This window comes from Chaetura pelagica, unplaced genomic scaffold, assembly GCF_000747805.2.
Source record: "Chaetura pelagica isolate M959 unplaced genomic scaffold, ChaPel_1.0 scaffold159, whole genome shotgun sequence".
NCBI classification, from domain to species: Eukaryota; Metazoa; Chordata; class Aves; order Apodiformes; family Apodidae; genus Chaetura; species Chaetura pelagica.
In genome coordinates this window covers 1793337-1811755 of record NW_009954555.1, presented here as the reverse complement: position 1 = coordinate 1811755, position 18419 = coordinate 1793337, and the positions used below count along the sequence as shown (strand labels likewise).

The window sequence follows — 18419 nt, the reverse complement described above, 5'->3', positions numbered from 1 at the left end:
ATTCCTGCTTCACCAGGTACTAATGATGGCTGTAGAACAGCAAGTTTTATCTCTTGGAGGGGGGTTAGAAGCTAATGACTGGATTTTGCATCTTTCATGTGTTCTGCTTTCTCCCACACAGCTCTCTGATGATAGCTGTAGGGTCAGTCATCTTCCAGTATGTCCTTAGTCTGTCAGGCTGGGGCTACCAGGAGAATGTTTGGTCCCAATATGTCGCCATTTCGTTTGCATCCCACTGAGGAAAGATGAAAGCCTTTTAAAAAGCAGGAACCTTTGGGACCAGATTGGTGCCTTCAGGGCTCTCTGACATCTTTACTAAAGACACAGTAGGATCATGTGGACTCCACTTTCATTAGGTCTTTCTCACTGAATGTGGCTCTAAGACAGATCTACACAATGACCACGTCTCAGTGCATTTTAAGTAACTGTAGTTAATCACAAGTACTGTTATAATAATCCTTAATAATAATTTGTCTTTAGTTAGATTCTAAAGATAATCTTAGCTAAGTATTGTTTATAGGCTTATGTTTTTTCTACTCCCAAATTCTTAGTCCTTTTCCAGAGTTTACCTGTGACTTGGTTTTTCTCTTTTTCTCAAAATTGTAAGAACAGTTCTTACAGCTTAGTAATAATGGTCATGTTCCAATAATTTCCTTTAAAATATATCTATTAAATGTTCAGTATTTACTAGTGTCCTCATCACTTACTTCCTTTCTATTCTACAATTTTACCTTCTTCCAAGCTGTTACAGATATTATATTTTGACTTGTAACAAATACATGTGACAGAGGAGGAGAATATCTGCATAAGGAGTTGCTATATTCTAGTAACTTTTGGTAAATTAACTTGTTCTTTTGGTAGATGCACTTCAATGTAATGTATAAGTATTTAAGCACCTATCACCCATGTATTTGCTTTTGTGGTCAGCTCAGATATATCCCAGGGGCCACACAGGCAACAATTTCAGGACTAGTTTAGATTAAAAACCTCTTGCTGGACTGAGGAGGGAAAAGTGTAATTTCTGCTACACATGAGAATAACATGATCCCCTTAAGGTAATGTTAGGGCCCTGAAAAACACAGGTGTTTACAGACTGATTGTGATGATCTTATTTGCTTCATTACTACAGCATAAGTGCAAAACAGATGGTGGTAGATGGTGTGTGGGGGAATATTTCACCAGTGTTTTGTTTTTGAACTCCACCAGGGAATCCAGCGCAGAATCACAGTCACCATCATCCATGAGAAGGGCAGTGAGTTGCACTGGAAAGATGTGAGAGAGCTGGTTGTTGGTGAGTATAACCTGCTTTGCAGGATGCTGTGCAAGGAACAAAAAGCACTGGTGGTAATTTCTCTTTGTATTAGATGGTGAGCTTCATGAGTTTTGACTGTGAGGGGTGGATTTTGAAAAAGATCCAGAGGAAAACACTTGAATTTTGAAGCTTCAACTTCCAGCTGCTTGTTAATCACATAGTCTGAAATTATATTTGGGAAAACAAATTATTTCTGTGTTTCAGGTTTAGTTTTAATTTATTTCCCCTCCTACCCTTTTCAGGTCGTATAAGAAATAAAGCAGAGGTAGATGAAGCTGCTGTGGATGCTATTCTGTCTCTGAATATTATCTCTGCAAAATACCTGAAGTCCTCTCACAGCTCCAATAGGTAAGGGAATCAAGTGAGCACTCTTGCAGGAATGTAAAATTTCTTTGACCTCTGAAGTATTGGCAGGTTGTTTGGAAAACTGAGAATGCTGCTGATTATTAAATGTAGAATTCCATGGGCACAAGGCATAGAGAGAGAATGAATGTTACCATAAATTATTGCTGAAGCTGAAGTCTGGAGGATTTCTTGATAATGCATTTGAATTATTTTCCATTTGTAAGCACCATAAAAAGAGGATGGAAAGGAACAGCTTAAGGGAGGGTCAGAATTTAACCTAGAACTCAGAACGGACATCAAGGTTTATTGCTAGAATACAGCATTGAAATACAAATGCAGTCTCAGGAGATGTATTTATGGATGTGTAGGTACCTGTATTATTGCAGGAGCAAGCATGTGACAATTTCAGCAAGAGCCATGCTTTGCAAATTAAACTTGATAATTTATGAATTTATACAGATGCCTCACAAATTGACTCCAGTCCTAATAAGGGGGTGTCTGTTCCATGTAGCTGCAGTCTGGGCAACAGCAGGGCCCCTATCTGAGTGGTTTCTGGCTGCTGTCTGTCCTCGTCGGGCTGTGTGGCTGGAAAGATGCAGGCAGGCTCCACGTTGTTTGCTCAGAATCTGCACCAAAGGACAGTGAAGCAGAAGCTGCAGGGCCGGCACAGCCTCGCCCTGCTCTGACATCAGCCAGTCACTTGACCACTCCACAGCTCTTTAGCTGGTACAAAGCAGGAATATCTCTGAAATTTAACCCTGAATGAGTGTTTCCAGAGCCCATTTCTGCTGCAGCTGCCGAATGCTGGAGGCAACACCCCTCTAGGCACTGAAATGGCTTCATCCTTTTCCATCAGAGGCTTGGACTTTAAAATAGCGCTGCGATATTGAAGGTGGATTCAGGACCCTGCTCTGAATGTCCTGCCACCTAGTGTCTGTGAGTGCTGGCAGTGAGGGGGTTTTCTAGCAGTTATCTTTGCCTCCCAGTGAGATGTGGGCATTTTACTTTTAGTGTATTGGATTAATGTATCAGTGTAACTGGAACATCAGGGAACTGTTGGTGGTTTCCAGTCTGGAACTATTGAATTTGCAGTTGGAAAACTCGGTATTTTCTGTTCTCTAGCAATTGCAAGAAATTCCTTTGTAGCTCTGTAGTTTTTGATAGGTGGGCCACTTGGATAAAGATGAGTGTAAGTGAAGTGAAGGTGTTGACCATCTCTTAACAAAATGTTAAGGTTTAAGTTGTGGGATGAGCTTCTGGCAGAGTGGTGGTGTGGGATTGAAGCCCTGGTGAGGGGTGTGTCTTAGATTTGCTCATTGTCTGCAGACTTGTCTTCTGGCTGGTGCATATTTTATTTTTTTTTTTATATCCACTTGTTCTGTTCCTCTCAGCTATTGGTTTTCTGTTCTGCTCTTGGCTGCACTAACTGAAGCTCTTTCTATGTTTTTACAGGCTCTTTCTTGATAAGGATATGCCTAGGTATTTTCTGTTTGCTTCCTTTGTACATAAAGATTCTTGAGAACAGAATGCTTTATGTCCCATTTGTATTGCTGCCCTTTCCCTTGTAGCTTTTACTGAACTTTGTTAGCAGCCTCTTAGCTGTTCCAGAAGTAGTTGTGCCTGATTCCTCCTCCTCCTTTGTGTTGGAAGTTTATTGTGGTACAGTCCAGTGGGGAACTTGTGAGGGTAAATGTCACAAGTAAGAAATAGTTTCCTTTGTTCAGTCTTTCCACTTGTCAAAATATGCCATCAGAATATAGTCCCTGTTGGTAGTGCTTGATACTTTCTTTCTTTGTTCTGTATCAAAGATCTAAATTTGGAATTTCTTACTGTCTCTGACTCCTTAATGCCTGCCATGTTTGAAGTACCAAATCAAGGGCTGAATTATTAGGTTACTTGAAATTCCAGCCATGTGACTGGCATTCAACCTCTGTTCTTTGGGTGGATTTGCATCTGAAATTTAACCATGCAGTTGCGGCTACTTAGTTTACCAGTTGGCAGAGAAGTAAGACATGTAGTAGCTGCTCAGTCAGGATTCCTTTCACCTTCCAGGCTGGATCCCAGCCAGGTGTGCTGGCCGCACAATCTGGGACAATTTGCACTCTGGTTTCTCTGTTCTGCACCTTTGAAAAAGGGAAGACTTTAAGTCTTCAGTCCTCTTGATTCACCACCTTTCACTAACATCCACTGAAAAGTCAGTTTTAACTGTGTATTGGTGCCTTTAACCTGTTTCTCCTGTTTTCCATGCTTTGCTTGTTCTATGCTCCATTTCCCTCCTTGTGCTGTTGTCTATGCTGAAAGAAGTTTGCTCACTTCTGATTTTTGTCTCCCTTTCTTAACTATTACAGCAAGTTCTGGTTTGGACAGACAAGACTGTGTATATTTAACTTCCTGGCTAGACAAAATCCAGTAGAGTAACTGGAAGATATGTTTGACTTCAATCTGGTGTTCATCCAAAAACCCTAATTTTGCTAAATGGGGGCATTTAGTTCTGCACGGATGAACAATTTACTCCTGTGTTCTCTCCTCATGATGGGAAGTCATGTTTGGCAATGGTGCAGAGCTGATTCGGGGGCTAGGTACACTGGCTTTCCCATCTGTGAAGAACCAGGTTTTACTACTTATTCCACCTAGACAGCAGATCTAGAGCTTACTAAAAGTTCAGAAAATCGCACTCATAGTTAAGACATGATGAAAGAGTAAAACATAAGAGACTCAACACAGATTTGTTAAGGGTTAGAGGACAACCTGTGTTGCTTGTCTAATCTAATTCGAGTAAGGATTATTATATTACAGTGCTTTTAAAGTTAACAATTACTTAGCCTTGAGTATAAGTATGTAGCATTTTTAATAGAGGTGAGACATTTAGAAGTAATTTCTGAACTATGTTATTTTAAATGAAAACAGTATATAGCAATGTTCATGGTGTCTCAGTGTGTTAGCTTGGAATTGTATAATTGGTATTAGGAAAAGGGGATTCTTGGAAACTCTGAGATCAGCACTCTTTGTTTTTGATATATCTGCTCTTAGGCTGCTTCATGTTTCTTTTTCCTTTGTTTTTTGTTATTTCTTCATTCCACCCCCACCCTGCTTTTTGTCGTTTGTCTTCAGTTAAATTATTACTTTTTTTTCTGAGTTGGCCTTGGGCAGAAGTACAGAAGCTCATTTGAGATATTACTTGTTTTTAAAAAATAATATACTCGAAATGGGATGGAAGACCTCAACAGCAAGGGGGCTTGGGAGGGAAATTACATGGAGGTGATGAAGAACTAATGTCTTATTTTTCTGTTACCAGTGTAGAAAACTCCAAAGTGTGTTGTATTCCTGAGTAAGGGTATAGGATTTCTTCCCAAAGGAACTTATAGGAGATGAGTCTCATTTCTCTAAGCCCCTGTTAGAGAGGAGAGAGTGTAATGGTGACTCTAGACCTGATGATTCAGCTGACCTGTGCTTGATGCTGTCTCTTACTTTGTACTTGAACAGGTGAACCTCCCTGATTGCTGGGATAGAACTTGAGGGAGCATTCTGCTCCTTTCTTTTAATGTACCAAATTGAGTAACTTCTCACAAAAGTTTGTTTTTACTTGAAGCTAGTGGGAATGTAGGAAGAAATTTTTATCCATTGAATATAGGACTTACCCCGACCTATGAGCCATTCTGATTTGCTATCAGAAGCTGCTGGTTTTATATGAGGGAGTTAGTCTTAACATATGGTGTAGAATGCATGTTCATTACAATAAAGAATCTTCCCATGTACTGTGGAGGTCCATCTGGGCTGAATTGCATCTGAAGCAATAGGGAGGAATTCTGTCTGTTTTAGAACAACTATTCTTTAATGCTAACTTCCTTGTAGTGTGCTGACAGCTTTTGTTCTCTATATTCCCTCTTTTCTCTTGGATGGGTCCTTTTCATAAGAGGCAAGGGTCTCTTTTGCCTTGAGCCTGAGGTACAAGTAAGTAATCCTGGGAAAGAAGAAAAGGTCTTTGCTTCACATATTTGTTATCTAAACCACTGAGATCAATGACAATCATAGTAGATGTTGTCAAGGAAGAGATGCTTTACACTGACCAATGAGAGGGGTGCAGAGGAACTTACTATTCATCTTGTTCTGTACTTTTTTTCTAGGACTTTCTATCGGTTTGAAGCAGTTTGGGATAGCTCCTTGCATAATTCCCTGCTCCTCAATCGAGTGACACCGTATGGAGAGAAGATATATATGACCCTTTCTGCTTACTTGGAGGTTAGAGACCTGCACCTTGCTTTTTGCTTGTGCCTCAGATGTAACTCTTTGTGACAGCAGACAGTGTGTACCTGAGATAAAACAGTGAAAGTCTTCATTCATTTCCTGGGAGCAGAGTGGAAAAATTTATTCAGTTAGTGTATTGATGTTGAGAGGCAGTGATACCTTGACAATTGTGAAACTGGTGATGTCCTTACCTTTTTATGCCTCATTTTATCTATCTTTTTATCTGAAAATCCATTGAAATCAGTGAATGTTGCTATGTCAGTACTACTTGTGTTACAAACACTGGCCTAGTACAAACACTGGCTTAGCTCTTGGCTTTGCATGCAAGACACTGTTTTGTGTAGTACAATGATTTCACCCACAAGATGCATCGAGAAATTTGACAGCTTTCTTTCAGAGAAACACATTAAAAAACCCCTTCACCAAAGATCCAAACAAGAACAAATTTCAAAAAGCTGTCTCACTAAAACAAGGAAGCAGTATGACTTGGCACGGTTGTCTGTAGCCACTCATTCATTCCTTTTTTTTCCTCTTAGCTTGACCACTGCATCCAGCCTGCAGTCATAACAAAGGATGTTTGTATGGTCTTTTACTCACGAGATGCCAAGATCTCCCCCCCACGATCACTGCGCAACCTCTTTGGCAGTGGCTACTCCAAATCTCCAGATTCGTAAGTTCAATAACCAGTTTTGGTGTCAGTCTTTCATGTCACCATATACTTTTTGTCTTAGACTGCATGGGGAGAAGTTTCCTTAGTTTTTTCTTAGTTTTCTTTATCTCTTCCTTGAAAGTATACCTAGTTACAGTTCTTCAGTCTGGTTCTGAACATTCTTGCATGCTGGCATTTATTTGTTTGGCAGTGAAACACTGATGGCTTCTGTCTTTACTGACAGATTTTCCAGCCTTCTGACTGAACAGTTAGAGATCCATTTTTCAAGCTTGCACATAGATAACCCTCATCCTGACCTGGAATTTACTGCAGCAGCTGTTCTTTTGAGTCTAAGTGGGGTGGGAAACATTGGGGAAGTGCCATTTTTACAGGTCTTGCAGTCTGTCCTGACTACTTTATATCAAGATTAGAATAAAGATTTGGTTCTAACAACTATCCTTAAACTTCTAATTTGGGGACCACTTAGCTAAAGCTATTACACTTCATTTCTGCAGATAATAGTTGTGGGCTTTTTTCTTTTCTTGTGAACAGCAATCGAGTGACTGGGATCTATGAACTAAGTTTGTGCAAAATGGCAGACACAGGAAGTCCAGGTGAGCAGTGACCAGATGTTCAAACTAGAAAGATGCTGTAAACTGAAATACTGCAGAAAATTTAATGGGGAGAACAAACTGTAAAACTCTCTCCTGATGGGACACAATTCCTGTGTTTCACAGGAGCAATGGAACATTGCCATTCCATAAAAAACTTATGCAGGCTTTCTCTTTCCACTTGGATCTGTGTTTAACATTGGTGAGCCAAGGATTCACTGAGAACTTTACGTTTTCTGATATGGGTATATCAGGAAACTAGGGATGTACCTGGGTCATAGACTTGGAGGCATAATACATGGCTCTTAACTAACACAGTTGAGACTTGGTTTTGCAGCAGTAGAGCTTCCTCTTGGCTTTTAGAAGGTATGGTTTGATGACTTAGAAGGCATGTAGTTCATGTAGTACCAGTTCCTCCAAGACCTAGCAACTGAAGTTCTTGTGTTGAATGAGACTGAACAGGAGTTTGCATTATATGGTGGTCAACAGAAAATTCCTGAACGCAGCAAGAGAGCTGGTCTTAATCAGATCTCTTTGGGATGTGTGATTGCTGCTACTGACATCATTGCCTTGTATATTTCCAGCCAAACAGTGGAACTGTTGGTTTTTCACAAATTGCTGTTGGGTGTTTGTTAATGTCATCCCTCTGACTATGTTTTTCACATGTTTTCTGTTGTTTTTTTCTGCTCAGGAATGCAGAGAAGGAGGAGGAAAGTCCTGGATACATCTGTGGCATATGTGCGAGGAGAAGAGAACCTGGCAGGTTGGAGGCCCAGAGGTGACAGCCTCATTCTAGAGCATCAATGGGAACTGGAGAAACTGGAGCTGCTGCATGAGGTGAGTAAAGACACAGCAGAAATGAAAGAAAAAGCACAGCTGTGTGTTTGAGTTTGCCTTTAGTTTAGCCACTGTGAGACCACCTGAGTTGAATGGGTTCCAAATTAGGAGTTCGTTCTCAAAGTCAAGATGTAATTTCTCCAACCGAGAGGACAGAAGGTGGGTGGGGCTCTGCTGGGTAGAACCTTCAGCTCAGAATATTGGTAGATTGCACTTCTAGTGCCATTGTAAACTCTCTTCCCAGTGGAAAGTGTTTACTGGTATGAATCTTAAAAGAATGCATAACTGTTTACTGGTATGAATCTTAAAAGAATGCATAAGAATTCCTTGCCTGTAAAATAGGGAACATCCTGGAGTTGATACCAATTTCCTTTCCTACTAGGTGGAAAAAACCCGGCATTTCCTTCTGCTTCGTGAAAAGCTTGGTGACAGTATCCCCAAGTCCCTGAGTGACTCCTTGTCTCCCAGTCTGAGCAGTGGAACCCTCAGTACCTCCACCAGCATTTCCTCTCAGATTTCCACAACAACATTTGAGAGTGCTGTGACACCCAGTGAGAGCAGTGGCTACGATTCAGCAGACATAGAGAGCCTGGTGGATCGGGAGAAGGAGCTGGCAACCAAGGTAGAGCATGGGAAAAGCAGCTTGGGTCTAAATTGAGGTGATGTTGCCAGAGATCATGAATGATGAACTTCTCAGGTAGCATGATGAATATTCAGTATTGTGTGAGTTTCATTTTAAGGTGCCTTGGAGTGAAATAATACCTTCTCACCAGCCAGTGCTGGTGGCTGGGTTTGTGCTATGGTTGTACCTCATTCCCCCGCATCAGTAGTTCTGTAAATGAAACTGTAAAAGTGATTGTTCCCTTCTGCTTCTGGGAGTTTTCACAGCAGTTTTTAGCATTTGTTTGTTCTTTAATGAGCTGCCAAGCGTGTCTTGAGAAATCGTGTTCAAATTGCTCTGAAAATCTAAATATAAAATTATTTTCTAAAGGTTTTTTTTTTTTCTCTGCCTAGTGTCTGCAGCTTCTGACTCACACTTTCAATCGGGAGTTCAACCAGGTGTACAACAGCATCAGTGACTGCAAGGTCAATATTTAATCCCATACAATATACTGTATTTGTAGTGTGATTTGTAATTTGTGCAATCTGTCCATATTATGAAGGGACAAAACCCTTCATATTAATTTTCTGTCTTTTCAGTCTGTTGGAAGCATTTGGCTATTCAGTATCAGGTTCCAAAGACCATTGCAAGCCATAGAAATGGTGTGAACTTGCACTGTAGCATAGTTACTAGTTCATTAGCAGACTGGAAGTGTTCTTATCTTTCCCAACATACACTTCCCCTATGTAAAGGATAAATTGGCTGTTTTAAAAATTGTGACTGTAGGCACAGGGGGCACCAAACTGCAGACTGGATAGTCTTAATTTGACTAAGTCAGGGTGTGGATAATCAGAGGTGCAGCACATGAATAACAAGCTGTGTCTACAGAAGTACCAGCATCACGTTTTCACCCCCAGTTGGGTTTTTGAAGGTTGTGTGTGTGCAGAATTTGCTACCGAGTAGGGAAATGGTTGCTAGAAATCCCTTTCTGTGATCCGAGCCCTCTGCATGCTGAATGCTGTGTTCTAGCCAGGACTGAGCACTAGCTAGAAATCACTTCCCCTGTAATATTTTGCCTCTTTTTGCCCTTGTAGCTGTCAGATATTTCCCCGATTGGGCGGGACCCATCAGTGTCCAGTTTCAGCAGTGCTACCCTCACACCTTCATCTACCTGCCCTTCTCTGGTGGATTCCAGATGCAACTCAATTGATCAGAAGTAAGTATAGGGTAGTAATAGGAAAGCATTACTTATCAGTGCTTCCCAGATCTCTCTGCTATGTTTTCTGATTTTTTTCCCCCATTCCTTTTCTCTGTTTCCCAGATGTCTTTGTACAGCCCCTCTGCCTTTTCCAATCACTCTGCACAATTATTTTTTCTATTTTGTTCTTTTTAAGTATTTTTCTTTTCTATAGAAGATATTTTTTTATGAAATCTGGAATAACTACTTAGTGAAAGATGTGTAATTTGTACCTTCTTAGTTTAACATTCCTAGAAGAGGAGTTCTGAGAAGTAGTACATCTAATATCAAACCATAGTGAGACAACTCTCTGTGTTGTGACTGTATTTGGCAAGAGAAATATTGGGGAAAAGAGAAGTATTGGGGAAACAACCTATTAGCAGTTATTAGAAGTTTTATTCCACAGATTTCAAGGGAAATGCTATTTGATATAGTGCAAAAGGATCCCAATGTCATGCAGAAAATCTGGACTGAAGAATAAAGACAGGCTGGGCTGTAGATGGACTCTAAATTCCATTGTCACATTCAGTTGGTTTGTTGTAATTTACTTTTCTTTCTGTGCCTTTTAAAATTCTTTTTCTCAAAGGACACCAGAAGCAAATTCTCGTGCCTCCAGTCCCTGTCACGAGGTGGAACAGTTCCAGCTAATTCCTGCAGTAGAAACTTCCTATCTTGCCAGAGCTGGAAAGAATGAATTCCTAAACCTTGTTCCTGATATTGAAGAAATCAGACCAGGGTGGGTTTACTGTTGCAGTGTGACCTTGGCTTCTGAGAGCTGACACTGGGGCTTTCTGAGATTTGTAGTCTCCTTGCCCCATTTGGGAAAGGTAAATTAAATGGGTGGTGGCAGAACTGCAGAGTTCTGGATGGTGGAGGCAGGATTGATGAGAGTTGTGTTGATCTTTGATCTCTGCAGCATTAATTTCCTGCATCTACTTAATATACAGGATTTCTAGCAACTTAATTATTGTGTATGATCATCAAAACCATTAAGTTCATGGAAGTAGAGATCTCTGGGTCCTTCTGTCAGACTTCTGCATAGTTCTTGAAGACAAAATTCAACTTAATATAGAACTTTTTCATATGACTGTTGCAGACAAAACATATTAAGAACCAAGTGTCTTATACAGTGTTTTACAGTTGCTAGGGATACTCAGTAGGTGCCTTATTTAAGGGGAAAATATATTCTGGTTTATCTTATTTTGATTTGGTCTTTTTCCAGCTCTGTGGTCTCAAAGAAAGGATACCTCCACTTCAAGGAGCCACTCTCCAGCTCCTGGGCCAAGCACTTTGTGGTGGTTCGTCGTCCCTACGTTTTTATTTATAACAGTGACAAAGATCCTGTAGAAAGAGGAATCATAAACTTATCCACAGCTCAGGTGGAATACAGTGAGGATCAACAGGCCATGGTAAAGGTGAGTTTGAGAGCTATTGTTCGTTTACCACAGAGCAGGAATATTACAAGCAGTAGAACCTCCACACCATCCTGTGTGTCAGCTCAGGTCTGAGGAGGATGGATCTGTGTTTTGGAGAATGTCTGGCATGGGATGAGTCTGCCCACAAAGTTCTACACACAGTTTACAAGATGCACAAACTGCTGCTAGATACTCAGTTTGCATTTGTGAGCTTGTGTTGGTGCCATCACCCTGTGTTCTCTGTTTTTGTAGTTTCCTTTCTGTGGTGTTTGGGGTTGTGTGTTTTGTTTGCTTAAAAAAAAAACCACAACAAAACAACACGCACAAATATCCCACCAGGAATCAAATCAACTTTACGGGTCCATCTCACCAGCTCTTTAGGTTCACCCTCATAAGTTAAAACTGCATTTTGTAGATCATGTCCCATTTGACTAATAATATCCTGGAAATGACTAGTGAAGCTTTAATTAAAGACTTTAGGTCTCGTGGTTTTTAGGAATGTGACATAGCAAACTTTCTCAGAGAGGAATTGTGCAGCAGCTTCTGTGCTTCTAGACTTCAGTATTTTAAATTGTCCTTAATATTCCAGACACCCAACACATTTGGTGTATGCACAAAGCATCGTGGCGTCCTGCTTCAGGCCATCAATGACAAGGACATGAATGACTGGTTATATGCCTTCAATCCACTCCTTGCTGGCACAATAAGGTAAGAGGCAGCTCCTGGGCAGGCAGTGCTGCAAAGCCTAAGTAGTAAGATAGTCATAAGTAAGTAGGCAGGTAGTTTGTCACTGAATTTAATCTTTTGCTGAAGGATTTGGCACGATGGGTGAACTGAAGGAGGGAGGAGGGTGGGCAAGGAGTGAAAAACATCAGTCCCTCCATTTCAGGAAGTGCAGTGGCTGTTGCTTTGGCTGGTGACATTCTGAGCGGATGTATTCAGTTTCTGAACGTGTGTCATATGCTTCATGCAATACTACTTTGGGAGCCCACAGAGTGGTTTCCTTATATAGCTGTTTTACAAATTTATAAAGCTTCTTGCTGCCTTTGTGCAGACAGATGGGGATTGAATGTGAGCTGAAGCAGAAATTCTCATTTCCTTCCCTTTTTTGAATTTCTCTAGAAGCCTTCCCTTTGACTCAGGTCACAGACATCCCCAGCTTGCTGAAGAGACCTTACTATGCTATGCTTCCTTTCAGTACAAAAAATGTAATTAAAAACTGAAGCTATTACTGTAAAAAGGCAAATAATTTCTTAACAGTGCAGTTCTTAACAGATCCCTTTAAAGGAGCACAGCAGAAGAGTGAGAAGTCATTCTTACTATAGTCCTTGATATATTTTAGGTTTTCTAAACATATAAAGTAAACTAGGACTGAACGAAAGCGTTCTAAAAAAAGGTGGACACACTGTGGAGGGGGGGGGAAGAAAAATAAACTTCCAGTGTTCAACAGATACTTTTTCACTTCTTTCCTGTGCAGGTCGAAACTGGCTCGAAGACGCACGGGCCAGCTGAAGTACTGAGTCCATGTAATGTTCTCATCTGTTCTCCCTGACTCACTTTCCGATAGATGAAGTGTTACCTCTCATTTTCTCTTTGTGATTCTTGACGGTTTCTCTTGTATGTAATCCTGTGGCTTAACCTCCCCTACCTCCCCCAGTCCTTCAGCACATTTTGTAGGTATTCTAACCCTACCTTGTTTCTTTTCACTTGTGCCGAGAATCCTACTTAGTAGCATGTGGAGAAACAAAAAGAGAAAGACAAAAAAAATGTTAAAAACCCAACAAAACAAGTGATTATGCACGACTCTAAAAAGAAAAAAAAAAAAAGTTATTTATTTTTTCTTATAACACTTGTTTTCCCGTTCCATCTGACCTTTGGTGTCTGTCCCACTGTCCATTGTTGTCCGTCTAGACTGCTGCAGGTTTTTCATTCAGTTTGTGACTTGGCAATAGTCATTGGTTCCCTCAGGGCAAAGTTCTAATGCCAGGGAAAGATCAGTTCTTCTATGTAGATGTTACCCAGCCAGGAACTGCAATAGCTCCTCAGGCTTTCTGGATCCAGCTGCTAATTTAAACTCTGTTGTAAAGCTGATATTGGACAAATCTATCTGGGCAGACTGGCTTTTGGACTTGGTGCAAGTTTTTGAGTTTCCAGGGTCCAACAGGTGAAGGCATGAGCTGGAAAAAGGGGGGGAATAAACTAAGAGGGGCTGGCTGGAAAAATCTGCCTTTAAATTCTTGCTGTAGGGCTGCAAGTGAACAGTGTTTGGCTTTACCTCTTTCCCAAAACAGTAACATTCCTCTGCCTCTGAACTGAGCCGAGGAGACAGAACTTGTGCTGATGTGAGGAAAATAAACCACGTCACTGAAATATTAGATAGAATCCCTGAAGTTTTGGATCCTCAGACTCGCACTGGACAGATGGAGAGTGTTAAGGGAAAGTGTGGGTGTTCCCTTGAGCGCTTTCAGGAGGTCACCACGAGAGGGCAGCAGCTCCTCTTTCTGCTGTTGGTCCCGACTTCTGAGTTCCTGTAGCAACAGTTCTCACCTCTCTTGGAAGAAATTTACCGGTTGTCTTTGGCATGCGAGGACAGACTGCTCTGTGGCACCGTTCTGAAAGGCCTTGTGCATGCACCCCTCATGTGTAGTACTCAGATGACATCCATCTGGTCATGGGGAAAGCATCCTCTGTCTACAAAATGATTTCTAGACCGAGCACTTGCAGTATTCTCCAGGGAACAGCAGGACACTTCTGCCTCCTTTTGGAATAACTCTTGAATGTCTCCTAATTCCCCTGCTATAATTTTCATCAGCTAGAACCCCCTAGTTAGTTTTAACTTTAGAATTAATCCTTACTGGAGGATGGATCAAGTAGACTCCAGCCCTGGTTGGTGGGGTGTAATAATTGGCTTATTGGAGATGAGCTGGTGGTGTTAGTTCTTGACCTACAATGTAAGTTCTCCTTATGGCTAAAGGTTTGGTCCTTACCCCAATAAAGGAAAGTGGAATTAATTTCCTTATTCATTTTTCTTAGTTGTGTTTTCAGGGAGGTTAGTGGGGCAAGGGGAGGGTGGTTTCTTTTACTGTTTCAGACTGCTGTGCTGTACTTTCTTGACTCAACTTGGACACTGGTAGGACTAGCTGTGATCCTGGGAAGTACACAGGAATTTCATCCTGACCTTCCAGCCTCTCAAGGGAGAGATGAAAAGGTGTTGTTCCACTCTTACAGTAGGCACAGGCCAGCTCAAGAAGGTCATTTTGAATCAGCTCACTCATCAGCAAGTCATGCTGTGCATTGAAAGGTCTATGGTCAGAAGTGTCAGTGGGACTGGCATCAGTTGAGCACATTTTAGCTTTACAGGGTTTTCATTCTTCAGTAAAGTGCAGTGCCCAGGGAGACACCAGAGCATGTTTGGCAAAGGAGCAGGGAGACAGAGTCTGACACTTGCTAGGACTTATCTTTATGTATTTCAAGGTAGTATCTCCTGTGGTCCTCTGATTTCAGAACTGGAAGCCAGAGTGAGGGAGCACCCTGGGGACCCAGGAGCATAATAGGGATGTTCATTTTTTCTTCTTCTGTTTTTTGTCTTGTTTAACTGTTTGTGACTCTTAATGCAGTGATGATATTCCTTTGTTATGCAATGGCTGATAATGCACTTCCAGTGTGTGGATAAATAAACCTGCTGGTGCTGCAGGAGGGCTCCCAGGCTGGAGCTAAGCTGATCTCCAGACTTAAGCTAATTTTAAGCACTTAAGTTGTTCCTATCACCACCATTTAGAATGAAAGTGGAACCAGTTTGAGGAGGTGTAGTGATTTAGGTGGGGGTATTTTGTGACACGCTGAGAGCATTTTAATTTTTATCTTTTTCTTTTTTTAACTAGAAGAAAACTAGTTGGCTAAGTCTTTGCTTTGGATAAGCCAGAAAATGAACTAAGGAAATACTGGCATTGCATAAAAACATGATTAAGGGATCTTCCTTTAAAAGCAGGAAGAGACAGATGCTTATTTTATAGACATCTGGAGATGTTACAGCTGTGTTGCATAAATGTTATTCTTCTATCTGAAGACCCCAAGCAGCTTCTGATGGCTTGATGTATCTGTGGATGGTAGCTCCTCAGAAGACCAAAATTCTGTTTTTAAGCATCAGTATCTCTTAAAGCTGCATAATCTGTGACAAAATTGATTCTTGTTTTGTGGAGTCCAAATGGGCATTGCCATTTCCAGGTCTGACATCAAGGCACACAGTTACAGATTTTCACTAGTTATTGAAGCCTAGTTTGAGACACCAGTTTCCCTACCTAACACTGGACTAAAATAAATTCAGGTGTTTTTTAAAAGCGTAACAAAATAAAAAAAAGTGGATTTCCATTCACTTCAAATCTTTTTTGGTCTAGCCCAACTTGTTAGATATTTATTTTCAGAAAACAGGGCAAGAAGGGAAAAATGTGCTAAGCTGCTTTCTTTGGACATTTAAAAGGCCCACTCTTGGTTACCTGCTGTGTGTGTGTGTGTGAGTCCTTGAGTCAGCCAGCTCTTGGGACTCAGCCACTGCAGAGAGGCATCATGCTGTGGGCCTGCCAGCCCATGGAGCATATGCACTAGTAGCAAACTTGGTAGGCATTTCTTAGAGAGAATGAGAGTGAAACTGTGCTGCATTTTGGGTTTTTTTGTGTTCCTAGCTAAAAGGAAGGAGAAAATTACCTTTTTTTGTCCATTGAAAACTACGTTGCTGGTATTGTAGCTTCCTGGGCATTTTAAAACTAAACCAAAACTCCTATACTGTATTTTAGAAATGCACTTTAAGTACCTTTTTAAAGAAAATTCCTATATTCTGGGATGAAGAAGGGAACATGACTTCCAAACCAGTGAGAAAAAGGGGTTATTTTGGTCAGTGTCTAATAGTCCTTATTACTGATTAGCAAAGAATTTCAAAGCAAAGACTTTACTTCTTGCTGCTTGTTATCTAATTTACAGGGATTTAATTTTATGTAATGTATATTTATACATCTGTAATTATTTGCACATTGGATAAGAGGATTAGCTTTGTTCTAACACCCATTGGTACTATACAATCAACTAATACTGCCTATGCATATGCATCTTTCTGGTACTCTTGCACAGCCTTGGTTTGTGTTAGTTTTTACTGTGGTGGGTGTTTTTGTTGCAGATGCAGCTGTGAACCTGCTGCTGAAAGGAAGGATGATAATGCTGCTCTGGAAGGGTTTGCTGAATGTACTTCAAAATGGGTCTCTAACGTGTGCGTTGCATCTCTCAATTGTGGTGAATAACCCCAATCTGTGGTCTGAACTGTACTGTACGTAGCAGGAATGTATTAATTTTGTGCTTCCTTGTTTAAAAAACATCAGCTGTTCAAGAACAGGATTGACTCCTTTTGTTCAGAAGGCCATTTATGCGTTCTAAGTATTTGAAATCAAAACTAGTCCAACACGAACCAGATGGTTGTGTCCAATGTTATTTGGAACAGCTTTTAAATTAACAGGATCAGCTGTGTATTCAGAAAACTGAGGGTATGGAGGCCATAAGTCTTCAGTTTTTAATGTTGCCAAGTTAATGGCCTGATCCTGAGCAGTACTGACCTGCCTGCTGCTTGCCTGGACCCCAGGGACCAGAAGCAGAGGGAGTCCCAAATGATCCCAGCACTTCCCAGGATCAGTTCTTTATTTTCCCCTCTGTTCATACTTCATGTGCAGTTGGTTACAGTTCTTGAATTTGGACATCAGACATGCTGTTGCACTGAAATACATACTTTTTAAAATTTGTGGTCCCCATTTCCCTGTTTAATCTCTCTGTACACAAGGTATACAAGGTATATGCTGTATAAGTGGCCTTCTTGAACAAATATCTGCAAACTGATTTCATCCCAGCGAAGGAGTGTATCAGCACCACTGTACATTAATTTCAGGTTTTCATTTTCTTATTTTATTTTGTAAATATATCTGATATTTGGAGCTTGAGTATACAAAATGTAAATATAGTTCATGTATTTGTACTAATTCTGATCCATTTGCTGTATAGCCTTAGGTGTGCAATGCAGATATCTAACTGTGTATGGTAACCTTGCACCACTGAATTGTTAGTGAACGAGGTGAAACAATAAAGGTACAACCAGTGCATTAGCAGATATGATGTCTTCTCCTTTAATTATTATTTGTTTACTAGTACCTTATGTGGATTACTTTTTTCAAAACCTGTCCTGAACAAACTTATGCTTTTGTGAAGATAAATTTGTTTTGGTGGTTCTTGAGAAAGATGAGAGGCCCTTCTCATCCTTCCTCATCCTGTTCCATTTGATGTGTTGCACAGCATTTCTAAGGGGTTTTTGGTTGCTTACAAAAGATTCTTTTCCTTGAAAGATAAAACATGGGTGTCATGGTGCTGCTGCTGCTCAGCTTGCTTATCTGGGGGTGACAGTTGGAAATTACAGGAAGCGTGTGAAACCCAACCACCACAACGTGACAGCAAAGGGTCAGCACCAGCTCTGTGGACAAGGGTGTGTGAGGGAATCCCTGTGGATCTTCCCTAGCTTGGTCTGACAGTGTCAAGTTCTTTGCAGCTGTTAAAAGTCATGGTGTGGACACTGGGCAGAGCATTTCCTTTTAAGCCCCACAAAAATGGGTCACTGAGCGTTGTCAGACACCTCTGGGAACTGGAACTGCTGCATAATGGCAGAATATTTTGCCAGGCTGCTTGCAAGAGCTGCTCTTTATCTGAAGAGCTGTGGTGCACGTTGTGCAGCTTCTCGCTGCTTTTGCTGAGTCCTTGTTTTTTTCTCAGACACTTGAGTAACACGTTAACATTTTCTGGTTGCTCTTCTGCCAGCTCAGGACTTCTTAGGAGCTTCTTGGTGTTTCACTGATTCACCCAAAATGCCCCAAAATCAAAATGAATCAAAAAACTTGATGGGTCAGTTTGCTGCCAGACTTCATCTTTGGAATGTGCCTTTAATCCCGAGTAAACACGCTCAAAAGGCAGGTTTGTCTTGATGGTGGATCTGCCTGGCGAGGAGCAGAGGTACGAAACTTTCTTCTCCCGCATCTCATGTTCACCTCAATCCTGAGGGATGGGCAGAGTCCCCAGGTTTTCTTGTGCCCAGCTGTTCGGGTCCCTCGCAGCTGCAGCCTGGGAAGGTGTTCCCGCAGCTGCACC

General features: G+C 41.1%; 1 protein-coding gene across 1 annotated transcript in view; it reads left to right on the top strand.

Annotated features, from left to right (window-relative positions):
- Window positions 1-13021, top strand: part of KIF1B (kinesin family member 1B) — a 94344-nt gene extending 81323 nt beyond the window's left edge. Inside the window, exons 35-47 of the mRNA XM_010005143.1 lie at window positions 1197-1291; window positions 1555-1660; window positions 5782-5896; window positions 6439-6572; window positions 7104-7165; window positions 7854-7999; window positions 8382-8621; window positions 9014-9085; window positions 9695-9816; window positions 10424-10573; window positions 11060-11252; window positions 11842-11960; window positions 12730-13021. Of these exons, the coding sequence (XP_010003445.1) occupies window positions 1197-1291; window positions 1555-1660; window positions 5782-5896; window positions 6439-6572; window positions 7104-7165; window positions 7854-7999; window positions 8382-8621; window positions 9014-9085; window positions 9695-9816; window positions 10424-10573; window positions 11060-11252; window positions 11842-11960; window positions 12730-12772 (1597 nt within the window). The 3' untranslated portion in view covers window positions 12773-13021. The remainder of the gene's footprint in view (window positions 1-1196; window positions 1292-1554; window positions 1661-5781; window positions 5897-6438; window positions 6573-7103; window positions 7166-7853; window positions 8000-8381; window positions 8622-9013; window positions 9086-9694; window positions 9817-10423; window positions 10574-11059; window positions 11253-11841; window positions 11961-12729) is intronic.
- Window positions 13022-18419: the final 5398 nt, after the last annotated feature.